Raw genomic sequence first — 18,753 nt, forward strand, 5'->3', positions numbered from 1 at the left:
GCCTCACCCTCCCCTCCCAGCCCCACCCTCCCCACCCAGCCCCTCCCTCCCCACCCAGCCCCTCCCTCCACGACGGACGGACGGACACAATAATCCCCTGTGTGCTGGTGTAACCAGAGGTTCCTACCAGTAACATTACATACCATATTCTCTGGTTTATAAGACGCACTCGTCCCGACACGATTTTAAAGCAAAAGTTGGGAGCGCGTATTACCATCCAGAAGGTGTGTGTGTGTGTGACCAGATTTGTATAACTTCGTGCACACAAGACGCAAGTTTTTGGGGCGCCTTTTACTTTCAGGAGCGTGTTAGAATCTTGAGACGATGGTAACAGCCGTGTCAAATACAGGAGAGCTAAATACACAACACCTTACACGTTTACAGGCACATTTATTTGCACGTGATCCATGGTCCAGAGCAGGTATTGGTCTCACCAAAGATAGCTAAAATTTTGTCACGTCGATTTATTTACACGGCTAAATAATAGTGACTTATTTGATAGCCAGCTCATTTTATAATGTTTCACACAATTCACTATTACCGGCCACATACGGAATTTGAAACGACTTAAGTAATGGCACATCAGGTGGTTACCGACAAGTCGAGAAGTCTCGTGGACTAATGGGAGCAAGATGGTTTGTGATTTTTTTTTCTCTCTACATTGTTGCCCGAAACTCTTTTATTTTGCCCCAGAATGTTGAATTCTACTTGGCGTTGCGTATCGTTTAGGGCGCCCCAAGAACACGCTTCCACCGTGGAATGTGCGTGCGCATTCCCTCTTGTGATTGGAATTGGATCGCCATCCAGAGAAAAAGAAGTCACGCACCTACAACGGGACCCGTTTCCTTTCTTTTCCCAGTTAGGTGCAGCATCGCTTTAAACATCAGCGCCGAACGCCGCACAAACCCTCGAATTTCTGAACCTTTGGACCGTCTCGGCTTGATGGCACAACTTGATTGTGCCACGTGGCAAGGAGCCACCTCTCTGCAAATGTGTAATCTTGAAAGTTTCACAAAGATTGATTTCAGTTCCTTTATCATACAATAACAATGCACTTGTTTTACCCCCGTTTACACAGGGTCGTGGTAGTCGCTATAAAACGAGTCGTGTTTATGGTAAAAAAAATATATAACAAGCACAAAAGCGCTCGTTGTGACTACATATAGAAAGTAGCATTCACATCATCATTAAACCGCTTCGGAGCATTTTAAAACACGGCCATAGAAATGTCAACCCTCGGCATTGAACGTGATGTGTCTGTATCGGTGCACACCAAATGGACGATAGCAAATGAGCACTTGTGTTGATGACGTGACAGCGAGGCAACTGGTACACCCAACGGAATTGTTTTTGTAAAAAAAAAGGCGGCTTTTATCCGGTTTCTTTATTGACATGATCAGGTGTTAAATCGGGCACATTTTAATCGTCGCACCCTCGTTACCAGGTGGTTTATATTGTTTCGTGTACGATGGAGGAAAGGATGAGCAGTTTGCCAGATGTGCACGCGTATATGCAGCCGTCTAATTTTAAAGGCAGTCTTACTAAACCATTTACAGCTTGGCGACTGTAAATTATACAATTATCATGACAATACTTTGCGATTACATGTATCATAAAAGGCGGTTTAAGAATAACGGTATTCATTGAATAACCGTCGCTTTAGGGCATGCTTAAGTACATGTGGAATATCATACTTCATGAAAAGCACATAAATTACACTTTTATGCCGTTTTAGTCCCTTGTTTGAACTGTGTCTTCGTGAATGGCTATCATTTACCTTGGTATCACTTGGAAAACGGCTGCATTAAAAGCCTGACTTCTGACATTTCACTGAAATGCACACACAAGGCAATTTCAAACACCTGCTAACATTGGGCAAATATGACTCTGGCTTTTGTAGGATTTTAGGACCTGGAGATTAATTAAAAGCCCAAAGAGACTTCCGCTTTTGAGGAGAGAAAAACCTCAGCGGCTCGTGAAGCAACGCTTTAGGGGGTTGTAACTGTAACGTGTGATATATTTTAATTGGTGTAATTTGTTTGTATTAATATACCGTTCTTGCTTTTCAAATACTGTACCCTAAAAAAATACCAGCCCTCTATTATAGCTTCAATGTATCAACTTGTTGTTTTTTTTTTCGAATATATTGAAGAGATATTGTTTAACCTTAATATTAATAAAAGCTGTACATTTGAAATATGAACATATTTTTTATTTAAAATCTAGGTACTGTACTATAACAAAAAATAAAAATTTTTTACTGAAATCTTTAAATGTATTTCTTGTATTTGCTCCATAAAAAAGGAAGCCATCTTGCAAATATTCAATTAATTTTCTTGTAAAATGTAAATGTGTACACACATCGTATAAAACACTTGACACCCCATTCCCTACATTTACTACATACGTACTAAATACCTTTTTTAATCTTCATATAGTAAGGCACGCATACTGAACATTTATATTAATACACTCATAATTATCGTCGTTGTGATATGTCTCAGGGTTTTCTCTCATTCTCTTTAAACAAGCGTTTTAATCGTTAAATACTCTTACACGGGAAACAATTGAACACTGCATTCACTTGCTTAAATTCAACTAATCAACAAATGGGGATGATACAATTCCATTAACATTACAGGCCATGCTTTCAACACCGTCCGCAAAAAGTGAAGAAATAAAATAAATTCACGAATGACCACCACCTCGTTGCGTGTTCACGGACACGTGCGTACAACCTACTGGTTGTAAATATTCACTTGTGCATCTGTTGGGACTCGCGCGTCCGTGTTTGCCGTGTGAAACTCCACTGCCTGTATCTGAACGATAGCCACGTTCGTGGCGTGGACTGCTCTCTGTACGTCGCCGGGGTTGCTGGGAGCATGGGGGGCATGTGTCCCCTGCCAGGCGCGGAAGTCACAGAAGCAGCTGCCACCGTACAGCAATGTCACCACGAAGGCAAAGAACTGTCAGGGTTAAAAATAAGCCGGTGGGCAAGATGGAACGGGGGGGGATCAGGATGAGGTTTGGGAATAGTATATGGAGTGATGCAGTGGGGAGTCAGCAGGCAGGGTGGGGGAGGGGGTGGGAGGGGGTGATATTTGCAGAAAGCAGTGGCAAGCACTTTTGGCACAATAATTACTTCCAGCATACATATTATCATCACAGCTGAGGTCTAATGAAGGCTGAAGGATATTCCGACGCTCACTGTAATGTCAAAAGTACAAACGTGCCCTCGATCGCATGTTGATAATGTTGTACAGTTTAGTGTGGTGTATATTTTAACTATGACGGAGTGTACATGCACGTACGTGGCATTCAATGGCACGCACAGTTGAATTATTTTTGTATAGCAGAGCCGCAGTGAAAATGAGTATGAGATAAGTGGTTTTCAAATTGAACATCTCGATCACATGATTACAAACCAATGGCATCACTTAAGTAACTGGCATTATGAAAATGGGTGTACTATACGTGTGATATTCTCTAATATCTTTCTGTTTTCTTACATACGTGTTTAAACATTGATCTCTCACGATGAATTCAACGCAAGGCTGCTTTCACAATTTCAAGAGAGTGATTTGTTTTCAAAAGCACATGAACAATTTGATTGAATCTGTACAACACATGCAAAAGCCATCTTAACGTTACGGGATTCACAATTTTCGTGGCAAAAATTGGGTCACTAAAAAAGTTTAAAGCCTCTTGAAATAGATGTCAGGATTTTTTTATTTTCTGTAAACACTGACAGAACTGGCTGGTCAGCTAATCGATAACTCAATCTTACACGCAAAACTGCTACATAGTGAGTTCCAATCACGCGCCACTCTGTAAATAAATTTCACCCAGTGTGCAAGAAAGGTCAATTGATCTCGGAAGAATGCAGCAATTATTTTTTTTAAGGAGGTTGCTATTATAACATTTCCAAACCAGTTCGATCAAATAAAAAGATTGAAAAATTGACAAATCAGCAAACCAGTCATGCTGCACTAAAAAGTTTTCTTCGTGTTCTGTGTAGATTTTTTTTTTGTTGTTATATAAAAAAACATGTCAGGGTGGCAGTGTTGTAGGTAAAGCTGTTAGTACCACATTGGCAGTGGCAGCTTTCTAAGGTCTAGGCGCTGGTACGCCACGCTCGGTAACTGAAGCCAGTGTTGGCACCGTAACAGCACGTGACCACAAAGGCAAAAACCTGCAGGGCAAAGGCAGAGGTGGAAATAAAATCATAATAAATCACCAAGATTCACATTCTGCCGATCAGCACATCAGTTTTAGTGCAGTGCTTGTCATTTAAGCATCACCGAAAGGCCTATAAAGGAATGTTCTATTGATGTATTTACATTTCAATTAACAGACTAGGTAAGTGTGCAAAATTGCATACTTCTCAATTAGAAGTGGTTAAGGATGATGTTTGATACTCGTGGGGTAGGTAATGGAGGCGGTTTAAAAAGAATTCTGGAACGCACCTGCGTTTTAACAATTTAATTTTCATAACAAATAATGCCTCCGTGTGTTTCACTGTCACGGTGAATATCACACAGTAATGAATGCATTTGTAATTGGTATCAGTCGTTTTAAATTGAATGATGATATTGGTTTTAAGTTAAAATTGCAAACATTTTATTTCTGTACCACTAATTTCACTCATACCTAAATGAAAAGCAATGCACAACATACTTAACCTCAACAGGCCCTTTGCTCAACTGTATAGTAGCAAAACATATTCACATAGAAGTTTGACTTTAAGCAACAGGGATAGAATAATGAAAAATGTTTAAAATTCATGAAATCGATTTTAAAAAGTCGTGCCAATTTATTTCAGTTGTGCTATAGGAGTGTGCCCCATATATTTCAAGACTGGCTACAGAATAGAATCGCCACAGGACTTCTAAAACATCATTCAATTGCCCTTTGTACCAATTATACAGTAGGGGGTGAATGTTATCACGTGCTCCACAATGAGATTGTTGCATGGCAGTCAAACCGATTCATTCACAGAGCTGGAATTTGGACACGTCAAATAATGTGTTTTGTGTGTACGGCAATCAGTGACTTATACTCTTAGTTTTTTCGGTAAAGTCACGTAGGTAAAAAAATGAAATTAAAATTTATAAGAATAAAATAATAATAAAATAAAAATCACGACGTTTCGGAGGCAACACAAGTCTCCGTCATCAGGTGGGACTGTCACAACCAGATTTGCTGTACGGCAATCAGTGACTTATACAGCAAATCTGGTTGTGACGGTCCCACCTGATGACGGAGACTTGTGTTGCCTCCGAAACGTCGTTATTTTATTTTTTTATTATTATTTCATTTTATTAATTTTTATTTTCATTTTTTTACCTACGTGACTTTACCGAAAAACTAAGAGTATGAATCATTGCAGTCACGAAAGCTTCAAATCTAGAATCAGTGACTTGACTGAAACCAGAACCTCGCAACACATAGGAATTGGGTTTAATCACGAGTGGCTGAAATCCATGTTCGAACTCAACATCTCCGTAGCGCCTCTCCACCCCCCCACCTCTATGTCAACAATTTTAGACTTGACACACAGCTGAGCAAAGCGCCTGACGATATATTATTGAATTACCTCACACATTTCATATTGCACATTGATATTATCAAATTCAACATCTTACACACTATAATTAAATCATAATAGTAACATTATATATTTAAAAAAATAAAGCATTCAATTCAGCAGGTTTAGTTTAAGATCAGTATTGTCCATGCAGTAGAGACTACGTTGAGAATACAATTTAACTACTTTTGAGTTGAAAGGAATATATACAATGGCTTGTGCTCCTAATTAAAAAACGATGTTTATATAATTAAAATATCAATCATTGAGTAACACAATCATTCCATTATGCAGGTGCAAGCATCAAACATTGACATGCAAGCAGAGTCAAAGTGGCCATCTGTTAGAAATATCAGGGTATTCAATATAAAAGAATACATTTCCTTCATTCAGTTTTTTATTTTATTTAGCATAGCTATATCGAGAGCAGGTTGGCAAAACCATACCACTACGAAAAGTACTCACTCAACCCTACTCCTTACCCCCACCATCTGCCACGTGTGTGGGTACAATGTCACGGGCATTCAATTCGCGCCACCGTTGCGCTTTGCTAATTTTATTTGCCGGCTGCCGTGTACTGTGGCACAACAGCGGCAAAGAGAGAGAGAGAGAGATCCCACTCTGCAAGCTAAAGGACCTCATTTCCACTCCAGTACTTCTCCAGGACCTGAGGGCTCCCGTGTGCCTTTGCGTGAGTAACGGCGCTGTTCACGTATGCCGTTTCCCAGAATTTCAAACAGCGCTGTGTGCGCTCATTTCACAGCCAGGTCAAACTTGGCAGCGACTCTAGTCGTGCCCAAAGGTTAAGTGACATCATTGTAAGTTTCTGTCTCGGAGACTGGGGGGTCGGGGGCGGGGGGGTCACAAATCCACATTTCTGCAATTGGTAATGAAGGTGTCACAGCGATTAGGCCACCCTCTCCACTCTGCATGGGCCACGGATGAGCATTGAACTCGCCTCCTGTGCAGCTTGAGAGAGGCATAATGAAAACCATTGCTCTGCACTAAGAATGACGTTTATGGCTCACGGGTGACTTCAGCCAAAATGAGACTCCTAATTAGGAAGCCTCACTTCAGCAGATCCCTCAGAAATTATTAGATTGGCGAGCGCTGGCTCGTGGATTATGATCGGTGGTCTCAATTGCGTTTAAATCGAAACGGCTGGCTCTTATCTTGAAACATAGCGAGTTGGCACCCGAATGCGGCCACCTACTCTCTCAAATGCTACAATAAAAGTCCCTGGATTTATTTCAACCCAATACATTTCAAGTTCCTTAATCCCCTGATATTTCTTGGACAGCGAGAAAGGATTTGAAGCAGAAAAGCAATGTTTTTTCGCACACAGAATGGTAAATATATATATTGGCACAGTACCATTCCAACGGCAGATATTGCTCGCAATGAAAAGCAAAGTGGAGATCTTTGTTTATATTCATGCGATACCCTCAGTGTCGGTGTGGTGCAGCAACATTGCATTAACCCTGGACAAGAATCCAACTCAGACGTGCTTATGTTATGGTGCAGTGTGCTTCAGTCTACCTCCTCCCGTGTCCATCTCTTTACAAACGCACACAAACCTGACGAACCTGTGTTTGTTCGACGGCATTTTTTAAGTGAAAATATGCAAACGCAACAAAGCATACTTTATTGGTACCATGAAGTGTGAATATTTGGGCATTACTTTCATACAAGTTGTCTTATGTTTGTGTTTTCATTGGCCACAAGTGAACGTGCAATACTAGGTCTAATTTGCAAACTGCTATGTTTACAGATCAAATCATTGGGTCTGTTTGGAGCCTTGTCGTATTTTTCGTATTAACTTCTTGCACATCCTCCCAATTAGGAAACAAATGCACTTTATCAGGGTCTTGCCCTGCTAAAACACTCACATTTTACAATGTGATACAAAAAAAATCATAATAACAAAAATAAAACTGTTGCTGGTGGATATGTGGACAACATACCGTGGATGCCACCAGGTGTGATCGCTCAAATCCTTCGTATATGTTGCTGCTTGCGGCGTCAGCGATGGCAGCGGTAAGATAAATGACTGCAGCAGCAAGGTTATAGCCAAAACCCTGCAGTAAGCCCCACCCAGCCCGCACCCACGACAAGTCCCAGCGGAGAGCGCACACCGGCATGCAGCAAGCACAAGAAGACAGAGAGACAAGGGAGAGTGGTGGGGGGTTATGAGTGCCTAGCAACCGCAGCTCGCGGTGAATAAAGGCAGCACAGTCTCGCAGCCGACCAAACGAGTCAGCTCAGGTTTTCCTGAGCCACCATCATCATCATGAGGTGGAGCCAATACAATGCCGCATTACACTGAGTGGCAGTTGAATGTGAGGGCATTCATTATTTAAACCACTCATCTGGCCACGCCTGAATTGGGGAGAGCCAAGTCTGGAATTTAGTTTAATCTGGGCAGGGCACACATCATTTGCAGAAAAGTAACCAGGGCATTATTTGCCTTTGGGCTGCAATGATCTGACCAGAAGTGTATAATCTTCCAGCAGCCACTGCGATGTTGTGAATGTTTGAAAACAATGCCAGCCTTGACTGCTCCATATACATTTATCAAGTAGTTGGTTTATTTGTCAATCGCCGTATGCTATTATATTGTGTGCACACACTTGGAATTGGTATTCAGATAATTGTATAATGCAGTGGAGACCTGTCATTTCGCAGAATGAATTCCACGTGACAGAGTTCCAAAAAAAGAACCTCTTGTGCAACATGCCATTCCTTTTGCCCCTCGGGTCATTTTGCCTGTGTTCTGTAATCATCGCGTGCCACTGTAACACATGCTCTCTGTAACGAGCAGCCTCGGCTTGTCTCGTACACACGTAGGCGTCTTCAGTTCCATTATGCCCTTCCGTTTTCAACGAGTAGGTATTTTATACTTAGGGTTCGGTTTTTTATTTCACCTCTACAGAATTAGAAAAGACTGCAGCGAGTTGTTTAGTACAGTTACAAGTTTTCCTGAGAGAGCAAACTATGGAGGATAATTAGATACCCCTTAAAGCTTAAAACGGTGGGATCCTTTTCCAGTGTATTCCAGAAAGGATAAAGCCTTTTTACATTCAATACTTCAGCGCTTCACTGTCAGATGGTTATTTTGTGGGATTTGTATGCCACTTTGCGTGACTGTGCAATGCATTACCTTAAAACTTTACAATGCACAAGTTCCATGTCATTAACTATTAACCTCCACCACACGGACAATTGAAGCTTGTCTCTTATTTAAACTAAAGTGTTGTGAAGCCAATGTGTGCACACTGTGCAAGCAACCATAATGTAGCAAGCACGTCAATTTCGGTCAACCCCAGATAATAGCTGGTTGCATTACCATCACGGATGCACGAGGTCATGAATGGGCATGTTGCAGGTGAGGATCAGAATTAAACGTGGGCCAATTTCAGCCTAAAAAAAAAAACAAAGGGAGTATTTCCACACCTAAGCAATCAAATGATTTACTTGAAATATTCCACAAGTGCATCACTGGGCAGCTACCAATCCAGGTTCCGGCACATTTAATTGCAAGCATTGCGGCTCAACCAACCGTCTCCACCTTAAGTCGAGCAATTCGACTTGCGTTTTGTTTTAGGAAGCACCCACCAACAAGGCATGCGCGAACTTTCCCCAGAGATGACCGTGGATAGCTGCAACTGGCTGCACCTACCGTGGCGGCAATGTGGTGCCCGTACATATCGAGCCCATCGCGGGTCCAGGAGCTGGCTATGGTTGCCTCCACTATGGCAGCCGAGAAATAAAGGACGCTAGCGAACGCGTTGAAGACCAGGCCCTGATTGTACAAACAGCAAGTGGACATTGAGAGCTACGCATTCGACTAAATTGCATCTTTGTTAACGTTATGTACATTTCGCAAACTTTTTTCCCCCCGTCAGATATAATAATAATTTTGCGTTGTTTTACTTTTTCTTGGTTCTTTCGGTAAAGTCACGTAACTTTACCGAAAGAACCAAGAAGATGAATCCCTGCAGTCACGAAAGCTTTAAATCGAAATTGTTTTACTTTATTGTAATTTGACTCGGCGAGTCATGATTTTATCGTTATTACGATTTATATGCTATTTTATATTTCTGTGGGCTGATACAACTTGATCAAGTGCAACCACATGTCATGTTATGTTAAGGGGTTTGTCGCTGGTAATAGCTCCTGCATAGCAGCACGAATAAACCACTTTTCATGTGCTGCAGTGGAGTTTGAGGTTTAAAATATGTCAAGTAAAAATGTATTCATTTTAAAAATAAATGTCAGCCCTTTGCCAGTCTACTGCTCGATGAAAGCCACCCCATGCCATGTCGGTCACGTGGGTTGTTTGACCAATGACCATACTTCACTATGCAGGTCGCCATCTTCATAGCAGAGTGAACCAACAGCTGTGCCACCATTCGACTACGACGAATACTTTACACTCGTGTAATTGTGTGCATCAGCTGAGTTTATTTTGGTTAACAAGCTGAAAACTGAAGAGACCAGGATAGTCTCATTTGCAAAAATGACCTGGGTATCTCATGCTCTGGTTCTTTCGGTAAAGTCACGTAGAAGGGAAATAATAAAATAATAAAAATAAAACATAATAAAATAATTCTCACGACGTTTCAGCCACAACGCAAGCAGCCGTCCTCAAATTTCGATTTCAAGCTTTCGTGACTGCAGGGATTCATCTTCTTGGTTCTTTCGGTAAAGTCACGTAGAAGGGAAGTAATAAAATAATAAAAATAAAAGATAATAAAACGTCGCGAGAATTATTTTATTTTGTTTTATTTTTATTATTTTATTACTTCCCTTCTACGTGACTTTACCGAAAGAACCAAGAAGACAGCCGTCCTCAGGTGAAGAACAGGTCTGTCAGCGTCTTTCCGACAAACCTGTTCTTCACCTGAGGACGGCTGCTTGCGTTGTGGCCGAAACGTCGTGAGAATTATTTTATTATGTTTAATTTATATTAATTTATTATTTCCCTTCTACGTGACTTTACCGAAAGAACCAAGAAGATGAATCCCTGCAGTCACGAAAGCTTTAAATCGAAAAAAATCTGCTCTATTCTTGTTGGTTCAGCTCAGGTAGGGATTTTATAACGGAGGTCATGCTCTGCAAATTGAATGGATAGTAGGACATTTGAGAGCCCTGTTGGAACACATTCAATGATTCTGCTAATGTTTTAAATGAGCATGAAATGTTTTTTTAAATAATTTATGGCGATGCTCTTTGCTATCCTCACTTTGTTTTTAAAGTGGTGGCACAGCAGCTGAGATGATAGTAATGAAGTGAAAGTACTTGAGGAATGAACATTTTCTCCCTGCTTAATCCTGTAACATAAAGCTCAACGGAGCCACGAACAGGATTTCATAGCTACACACAACTTATATTTCATTATAGACAAAAATAGGAAATCACGTTGCTACATTTAAATGTTAAAAATGTTGAATTATTTACTAACTTCAATAATAACACGATATAACCAATAATCAAATGACCCTGAGAGTGCTCCGATCTCTTTGGATTTTGGAAGCTATTTAGGGTTGAGACCAGTCAATACTTGTATGGGAGACTCTCTTGGTATGCTAGGTATTGCAGGCTTGGGCTATGAGGTGCATAGGCCATGGCAATACAGCTATGGATGTTAGAATATATGTGTGTTGCTTTGATTGTTATCCCCTTCTATCTTTTCTCTGCATACTCTGGTTTCCTTCCACATGCCAAACACTCATGAAATGAACTGGCCAAACTTTCTAATTTAAAACATGTCCTGAGACTGGGTAATAATGGCCATTATTTTTTATGATTTCAATACTTTACTTATGCAGTCCTTCGAGCTGAAAAAAAAGTTGAATTAAATAAAGTCAGTTTGATCGTTTAGATCTGTACCATGCATTGGTTATCTGGCTAAAATGATCAAACTCATTGCACTCAAGAAACTGGTTTTATTATGAGTGGCTGCCTGGATTGAAACCGTGAATCTCAGCTGTATAGTCCATGGCCCCAAGCAAAAATTGGAACCACCTAAGGTATCAAAACTTCAGTCGTACACATTTATTTACATGGATAATAAGACTCATTTTAAATGTTTGAAATATATTTCACTGTTATTGCCCACATAGAGAAATCGGAACCACAGAGGTGATGCCACGCCAGGTGGTACTGACAAGCGACAAATCCGACCTGGGCTCATGGACTAGTACTGGCTTGGTACTCTTTAAACAGGGCAGTATGGAGCCCCGTGGGTTACTCAACCAAACCTTTTCATGCATTCAATATTTAGAGTGGGGCCCCTGTGCGTCTCGAAATCTTACCACCAGCAACCAGTTGATGTTCTGTGCCCGGGTGTAGAGTGCAAAGAGGTCGACAACGAAGAAGAAGACGGTGAGAAGCCAAAAGAACACGGCCACGAACAGGACCCAGCCAAGTGGAGGCACGGTCGTGTAATTGGTGGCCGCGACCAGAGACCAAACCAGGAGACCAAACACCTGTGCACAGGGGAAGGTAGATGCCACACAGACGACGGTAGCTTTGCTGTCTGCGCGTGGCCTGCATCCTACACTGCGTGCGAGCTCGTTGTCGGTTGATCTTCTAACAGCGATAGTGCTCGATTCACCTATCAGCGGTCAAGTTGGTTTCACTTGAGTTTTACGCAGAAACGGCAATTCCCGATGCGAAGAGTGGAAATCGGGCAACATGCTTTATGCTAAGATGAGATGGCAATCGGGCTAAGTTGATTATCATGATTGTAATGTCTCCTGTCTTTGCAAAAAACATCGCGTTTCAGCTATGTGTTGCATAGGTAAGCGATTTTGTCCCAAAAGAGGAAATTGGCATTTTTGTATGTCTACAATAGCGATTATATGTCTTGTTGAAGGGATTCCAACAGGTTCAGACCCGTGTATGAGAAACAGTATTTCTCAGCCAAAACACATGCTTACAAAAATGTATGTGCATTCATGAGTTTCAATATATGCTTAAGTGTGTGTGTGTAAACCAATTTGCACAGTGCATCTTAATGTAAGAACATCTCATTACAATACAGCCCCATGCTAAAAAGTCAACACATATCACACATTGCCCCTATTACAAAGAAACGCTGCGTCAATATCGTGGACGGTGCGTACAGAAAATCTTTAGTTCATTACAGGTCTCTGATGTTTGACTAAAACGTGTGCATTCCTGTAGAAAATTGAGAATTGTTGTAAAAGGAAATGATTTCAAGATTGTGGCATTGTCATTAGTTTCCGCGTGACATCAGCATATAGCAGCACACTGTACTTTCTACATTTTAACGTTTTATACTCTAAATACACGTAAATGTTAGAAAGTGTAATTTGTTGTTTATTCTGATAATTATTTCGTCAGATCAAAGTGCTTTGCCCACCCTCGCAAGCCACGGGTAGAAGACTATAGTTTGACATCATCACATGTCGGTGTCTGCCATCTGTCCCAAAGCTTCCCACTGGAATGGATTTGCCCCTATAAAAAAGCAATCCAAATCTTAGTCAATTTATGGCCGAGTCTGGATGGAGAACAAACAAAAACAACCTGATTCACGAGTCATTTTATTTGGTAATATACATGAACGTCTTGTGACACCTCAAACTTGCTGCCTTGCTTCCAAATTCAAACCCCTTTGCACACTGCAGACACATGAATGTATTTGCTAATGTGCCCAAACGCATTGAATGTAATACTGCAGGCAGCAGCAGTGACTTAGTGTCTCCCACTCGTAGGTCATGTCGGCTAAAGTCCTTATTGATATTGCGCCAGAAAGTATTTTCAGTTACCAATTACCAGGGCTCCTCTCAGAACCACACTTAGATTACTCACCGTAGCCGCAACCTGTGGATTAAGCTTCAAACCAGTGAGCAATGTTTCACATGTGCACGAGTCATGGGAAAGCCTAAATGAGTCTTAAACTGGGTGGGGTTAAAGGTGTTTGCTCTTTGCATTGCTTTGAGGTTTAGTGTCAAGCCACGATGTCGTAAGTCATGAGCAATTTGTGTCCGTGACCACCCTGGCCTTGTCTTTGGATAATAGCAGTGCACAATGTCGAATAGTTTCATATGTTATATAGATTTTTTTGGGAAAAAATTGTCCTAAAACTGTAATCCTGTACAAAATTAACAACACAACTGTGTATGTACGTACGTTGAACTTCTTTCACACCGTACGTAGCCAGCCGTGCTCATCAAAGGTCCATTGCACAACTATGCATTGCATAGCTCATGTAATGGGCATTAATAATTACTAACTCTTCAATGATTCACCTACCTTTTGATTTCCAAAATTGTCACGATTCTTTTTTTTGTGTCACATTGTGGTCATTGTAGCACCTCTTGGCCGCATGGGTCAATACAAAATAAATGTATAAAGAAAATGGATTCTTACACGCTACATTTTTGATGCATGTGTTGCGTGAGCACAAGAATCCATTTTAATTGATGAATTGATTCTGTGTGTACATACACTGAAAATTAATGCAATATTAGTGTAGCAGCAGTTCCCCCAATGATGAATTGATTGCGTGTGTGAGCAAACGTTACAAGCACAAGTAAGCACAGAATTTTATAACAACAAAAAACATTTTCCCAACTTGACCCCAACGGTGAATGTAATACATGTACAGGTATTATGAAAATATTGACATAGCAATACACGTATAATCGCGTTACTATAAGTGCTGAAATTATGCTTATTGTTTATACCTGAATATATTTCTAACTCCATATTAAAGCTGCGCTTTCTGATCCGATTATAGAAATAATCGATTGCTCTACCGATTACCAATTCAATTATATACGATATTGGATAACACGAAAATAGTTTGGGGAAAAAAAGCCTCACCTCTGTTCCTGCGTGTGCCACTGGACGTAGGTGAAATGTGCTGATTGGTGACATCACTAGCATTATCAGCATCATTACCCTGGGCGTGGTTTGTAGGGGTTTCCTGCCTTCAGGAGGTGATGTCGGTGGGGGGGTGGAGGCGTGTTTAATGGGACCCGAGAAATCTGCCACGAAAAAATTAACCCGTAAAAACCAAGTTTTTCACTATAAATCCTTTATATGCGTGGCGGCTAGAGTCCTCTCGTCCTCTGGCTTGAGATGGCTGCCACCTATGGGTCAGATGATTGTCTGCCACCATTAAGCAATTGGTAATAAAAAAAAAAATTTCCCTAAACAGTGTAAAATGTGGGAAATTTTTTTTCACGAAAATTTATTGTCACGCACAACGAGTCTGTGTGCAAAATGTCAGCTCAATTGGATCACGGGAAGTGGGTTAAAAAACGACTGAAGGATTTGCACGGTCGTAAGTAAGCAAGCAAGCACGCAAATGAACTTAATATAAAGGATTTAAAAAGTAGTTGATTTAGAATATTTAGTTGATTAACCAACTTTTTCGACGAATCATTCCTAGCTCTAGTAAATAATATTGAACAATTCAATAGCTTCTTAGCTCACAGGGCAATTCTAAAGAAACCGTTCAAACTGAACTGCAAGGGAAGCAAGAAGGCACACCTTTTGGACTTTATTTGCTTTCATTTCCTACACTTTGCACTCCGTTCGTTGTTTTGTGTATTGTTGCAATGTTCTGACCCACCCCCTCCTGGACATCTGTGAAAATGAGCTTCATAGCTCATCGGATTTCTCCAGGATAATTAAAGATTCTCATTCTTAGCGACTGTATTGATTTGTATCAGGTACAGCAAACATAATTATTGCATAGTGGTATTTACAAATTCAACTATTTGTACTGCCTCAACTGTGCTGCCGTGCCTCCTCCTAATATTCACTCAGCCACCCTCTAGTGGGGAATACAAGACAATGCAAAAACATTCGTAGGGAGAATATGGTTAGGACACGTGGCACGCCTGGTTTTAATCATTTCAATAACATTTTGAGATGTCTTGCAATGCTCAGAATTCCATGAATGCGACAGCAGGTGTGATTAAACCAAACTAAAAAACACATTTTTATTTTACCAGGTAAGGCACATTGAGCTATACCGTATAACTTTTTTTCAGAAGCGACATGGCCACAAATGATAGTTCAACGAAGTGACTTATCATATAGGAATGTATAGTAGCCAATTACTCTAAACGCACGTTTCTAACTGTGAAGGGAAAAATCAGAGGTCCCGGAGAAAAATGCACACGACCACGGGGAGAACATGTAAACTCCAAATATACAGGTGTCAGGGTCAGGATCGAACCCATAACCTCCTGTATACCAGGCGAGGTAGTCGGCATCCAGCGAAACGTCGTACTCAAATTGTAAATGTTGTAGATGTACTCTCCAACACACCGGTGGGCTGAAGCAGTAACTAATTGGCGTTTTGTTTACTTGACAAATCCCTTACTAATTGGCTGTGTCGGGTGGTGGAGGGTTACGACACATTTATACTTACGCAATCTAACCCAAAAACCTTTATTATGAATAATATTGGTCGCGAAAGCCTCCGTGTTAAACTGCCTGATGCCTGATTGTAGCGTCGTCTATTTTGGCAGTTTTATGGGAATGCTTTTATAGCCTCGGGGCCACCAGCAAACTTGAACCCGACCTGTGAACCATGGTTTCAAATGCATGTGTCAATCGTGACACCGCCACTCCACCAACAACAGTGGTATTTCAATACGTCTTCCTTACACTACGAATAACCTCCGCTATCAAGGTAGCTGACAATGTCTTATGTTTACATCAAGACGAAAGTCAAGGTTGTACATGAAGCGGTAAGCTATTATTAAAGGATAAGCGTTGGACAGAAGTTTGAACTGCGTGGTTGAATTCTTTGCGGTTGTACAAAAGGTATTGTCTGCACAAAAACTGAAAGTCTTAAACGATCTGCAGCAGCACATAAGGCGAGGATGTGAAACAAATAGCGGCCGAGATGTTGGAAGACACGTGGGCCTTTTGTCGCCAGTGGGGACGTCGAGGTTTCGATGGATGAGACTAATGGGCTGAGATGTGTTTGTGTGGTCTTAGTGGCTTCACTCAGGCTGCTGTCTAATTACCGTGAATGTGTCTTTCACGATGAAGAAAAATATATAATAGGCGACGTTTTGGGCAATCATCCTTCTTCACAACGCATAAATAAGTTGTTTTGTATGCAGAGAAATGTGTGGATTTGTTAATAACAGACGATACCTTTATGGACAACCTGTCATTTTTGGCATCTATTTAGACTACGTTTAGCTTTCATTTTTTTTAAATTCCATTCACTTCACAGGACATTGTGACTCACTATGTAAAGTATATATTTAAAGTGTATAAAATGGAATGCCTTTTAGAGTAAATTGTTCGTGTTTAGGCTATTTATACATTTCATGTTTTTTTTTCCTCATACAAAGAGTAGCCAGCGCTGACCGTGTCCTTCAGATAAGTTAGCCTTCTGAGCACAAAGTCCACTGCTGGAAAATAATTGTCTAATCTGGATAGTAGTGAACCCCATCTCATTAGTTCTCAGTTGTTTATGTCTAACCAGAGTCAATAAAAATACATCTGTTGACTGACCAAGTCTCACGTGCTTTTGAGAAATTAAGTCCCGTGGCATGGAGAGGGAGGGCATGTCGTGCCGTCAATGAGAAACGTCGGGGTATAACTGCGAACAAGTTATTAACTTTTCTCAGTCCCGTGGGTGGCAATATCTTTGAGCAATTGAGTTTCTTCCTCGGTTATTTCATGCGGTCGGAACTACTGAAAGGGAACACGTGACGCTGAACGGGAGCGAGAGAGGCGTTGGTGCCTGATGATTGATCTGAATTTAATATCACTTTGTGCTTCACAAATGTATGCAGACGAATTAACACGGACAAATTGACGGTAATCTCTCCCACGTGTATACGTTCAACAGTGGCAATATTCAGTACTTTAATATTATTCTAAATTACAAGCATTGTTATTGCCAAAGTTGAAAGATTGAACTTAGCAATTAAATTACTCAATTTCAACGAGTGAATTGATTAGCCTCATCCAAAGCCTGCCCTAAATATATAACAACATATTCACATGATAGCTTTTTATCTAATGATTAACAGCCTACTCGCTATACAAATAATGAACGTCGCAAGATGGTACATGTTAGTTTAGTACATGCAATAGGCACATTCAAAACGCGTTTTGGATAAATATTGCAAAGTATAACTTTTCTAAGGCTTCCAAGTAACTTCCATTGGAGCTCGCAACAAGTTTATTTATTTGCATTTACACAGCGATGTGTTCATGTTTTTAATTCACAAATGCGGCAGTTCATTGACGAAACATCATTCACAAGTGATTCACATTGACAGCATGAGTTCCTGTTTTTTTAAATCAGTAATTAAGTACAAACTAATAACTCTGCCAAAGTTCCACATACTTTACCAAAGTGGCAAGCCCGTAGCAATTAAATGGCTCTATATCGTGATCAATAATGAACTTGAAAATCTAAAACTGTCACGTTGCCAGAGTGCCGAATTACAATTTACAGCAATATTCGGTCATAATTCTCATCATCTCTGTTGCAATTGCATCAGACAAGAAGAGCAGTCGTCTTCTTTCGTAAGAAGTTCACCTGATCAAAAAAACCCGTATCCGTGACAACACAGAAGTACTTACATTATTGAAATGCAGGTGTATGCAACGGTTGAAGGCAATGTTTTATGAGCATTTATCGTACATGTCGTGTGCAATACTCACTATTTCGAGGATCATAAGTATACCCGGAATGGTTTTCACAAATCCTTTGTCCAAAGCGATTTGTGATGACGATTGTGCTGCCGGGTAGCTGCTGGTCGTGTTCGTTGAAACTTTGTCGGGGAAATCGGCCATGGCTGAAGCTGCTTACACAGCCAACGAAACAAATACTGCAATAACAATCTGAACTTTACAGAACTACTACTGAGGCTACACCTGCAACGCTATCTTATCTGCGTGATTCAAACTGGACACGCGCGTACGACTGCCACAAAATACGTCTAAAAAAAGACCTGTTCGTCAATGAAGCAAGCGAATACGCGTGTTAAGAATCGTCGACGAGCCTAATGTCAGCCGGCGAATGTGACGTAGGGGACGTCCGTCTATGAGCTAAGCTCAGCAGCAGTCGGGCAGGTATGTCTTGCTCGGATGGGGGCTGGAGGAGACACTGAACTTCAAGTCTGAGCACATCCCGTAGAGACACC

At 40.9% G+C, this 18,753-nt stretch overlaps 1 protein-coding gene across 2 annotated transcripts; it reads right to left on the reverse strand.

The window, feature by feature from the left end:
- Positions 1-276: 276 nt before the first annotated feature.
- LOC133350848 (CKLF-like MARVEL transmembrane domain-containing protein 8) lies at positions 277-18,753 on the reverse strand. 2 transcript variants are annotated; one of them, XM_061565629.1, is made up of 5 exons: positions 18,272-18,753; positions 11,905-12,078; positions 9,267-9,389; positions 7,552-7,665; positions 277-2,966 (listed from the first exon to the last, which is right to left on the reverse strand). In XM_061565629.1, the coding sequence occupies exons 1-5, from the start codon at positions 18,401-18,403 to the stop codon at positions 2,739-2,741; spliced, it is 771 nt and encodes a 256-aa protein (XP_061421613.1). In that variant the 5' UTR covers positions 18,404-18,753; the 3' UTR covers positions 277-2,738. The 2 variants fall into 2 exon arrangements, with proteins under 2 accessions (XP_061421613.1, XP_061421612.1); XM_061565628.1 differs by lacking the exon at positions 9,267-9,389.

This window comes from Lethenteron reissneri, chromosome 35 (assembly GCF_015708825.2).
Source record: "Lethenteron reissneri isolate LAM-NWPU_2019-01 chromosome 35, ASM1570882v1, whole genome shotgun sequence".
Taxonomy (NCBI): Eukaryota; Metazoa; Chordata; class Hyperoartia; order Petromyzontiformes; family Petromyzontidae; genus Lethenteron; species Lethenteron reissneri.

Bases quoted from the DNA above. Each gene is read 5' to 3' on its own strand.
- LOC133350848 (XM_061565629.1), bottom strand. From the start codon at position 18,403: ATGGCCGATTTCCCCGACAAAGTTTCAACGAACACGACCAGCAGCTAC. The intron at 12,079-18,271 runs GTGAGTATTGCA...CCCTGTGCACAG, and splicing joins TACTTATGATCCTCGAAATA to GTGTTTGGTCTCCTGGTTTG. The intron at 2,967-7,551 runs GTATGTTGTCCA...TAACCCTGACAG, and splicing joins CACACCTGGTGGCATCCACG to TTCTTTGCCTTCGTGGTGAC.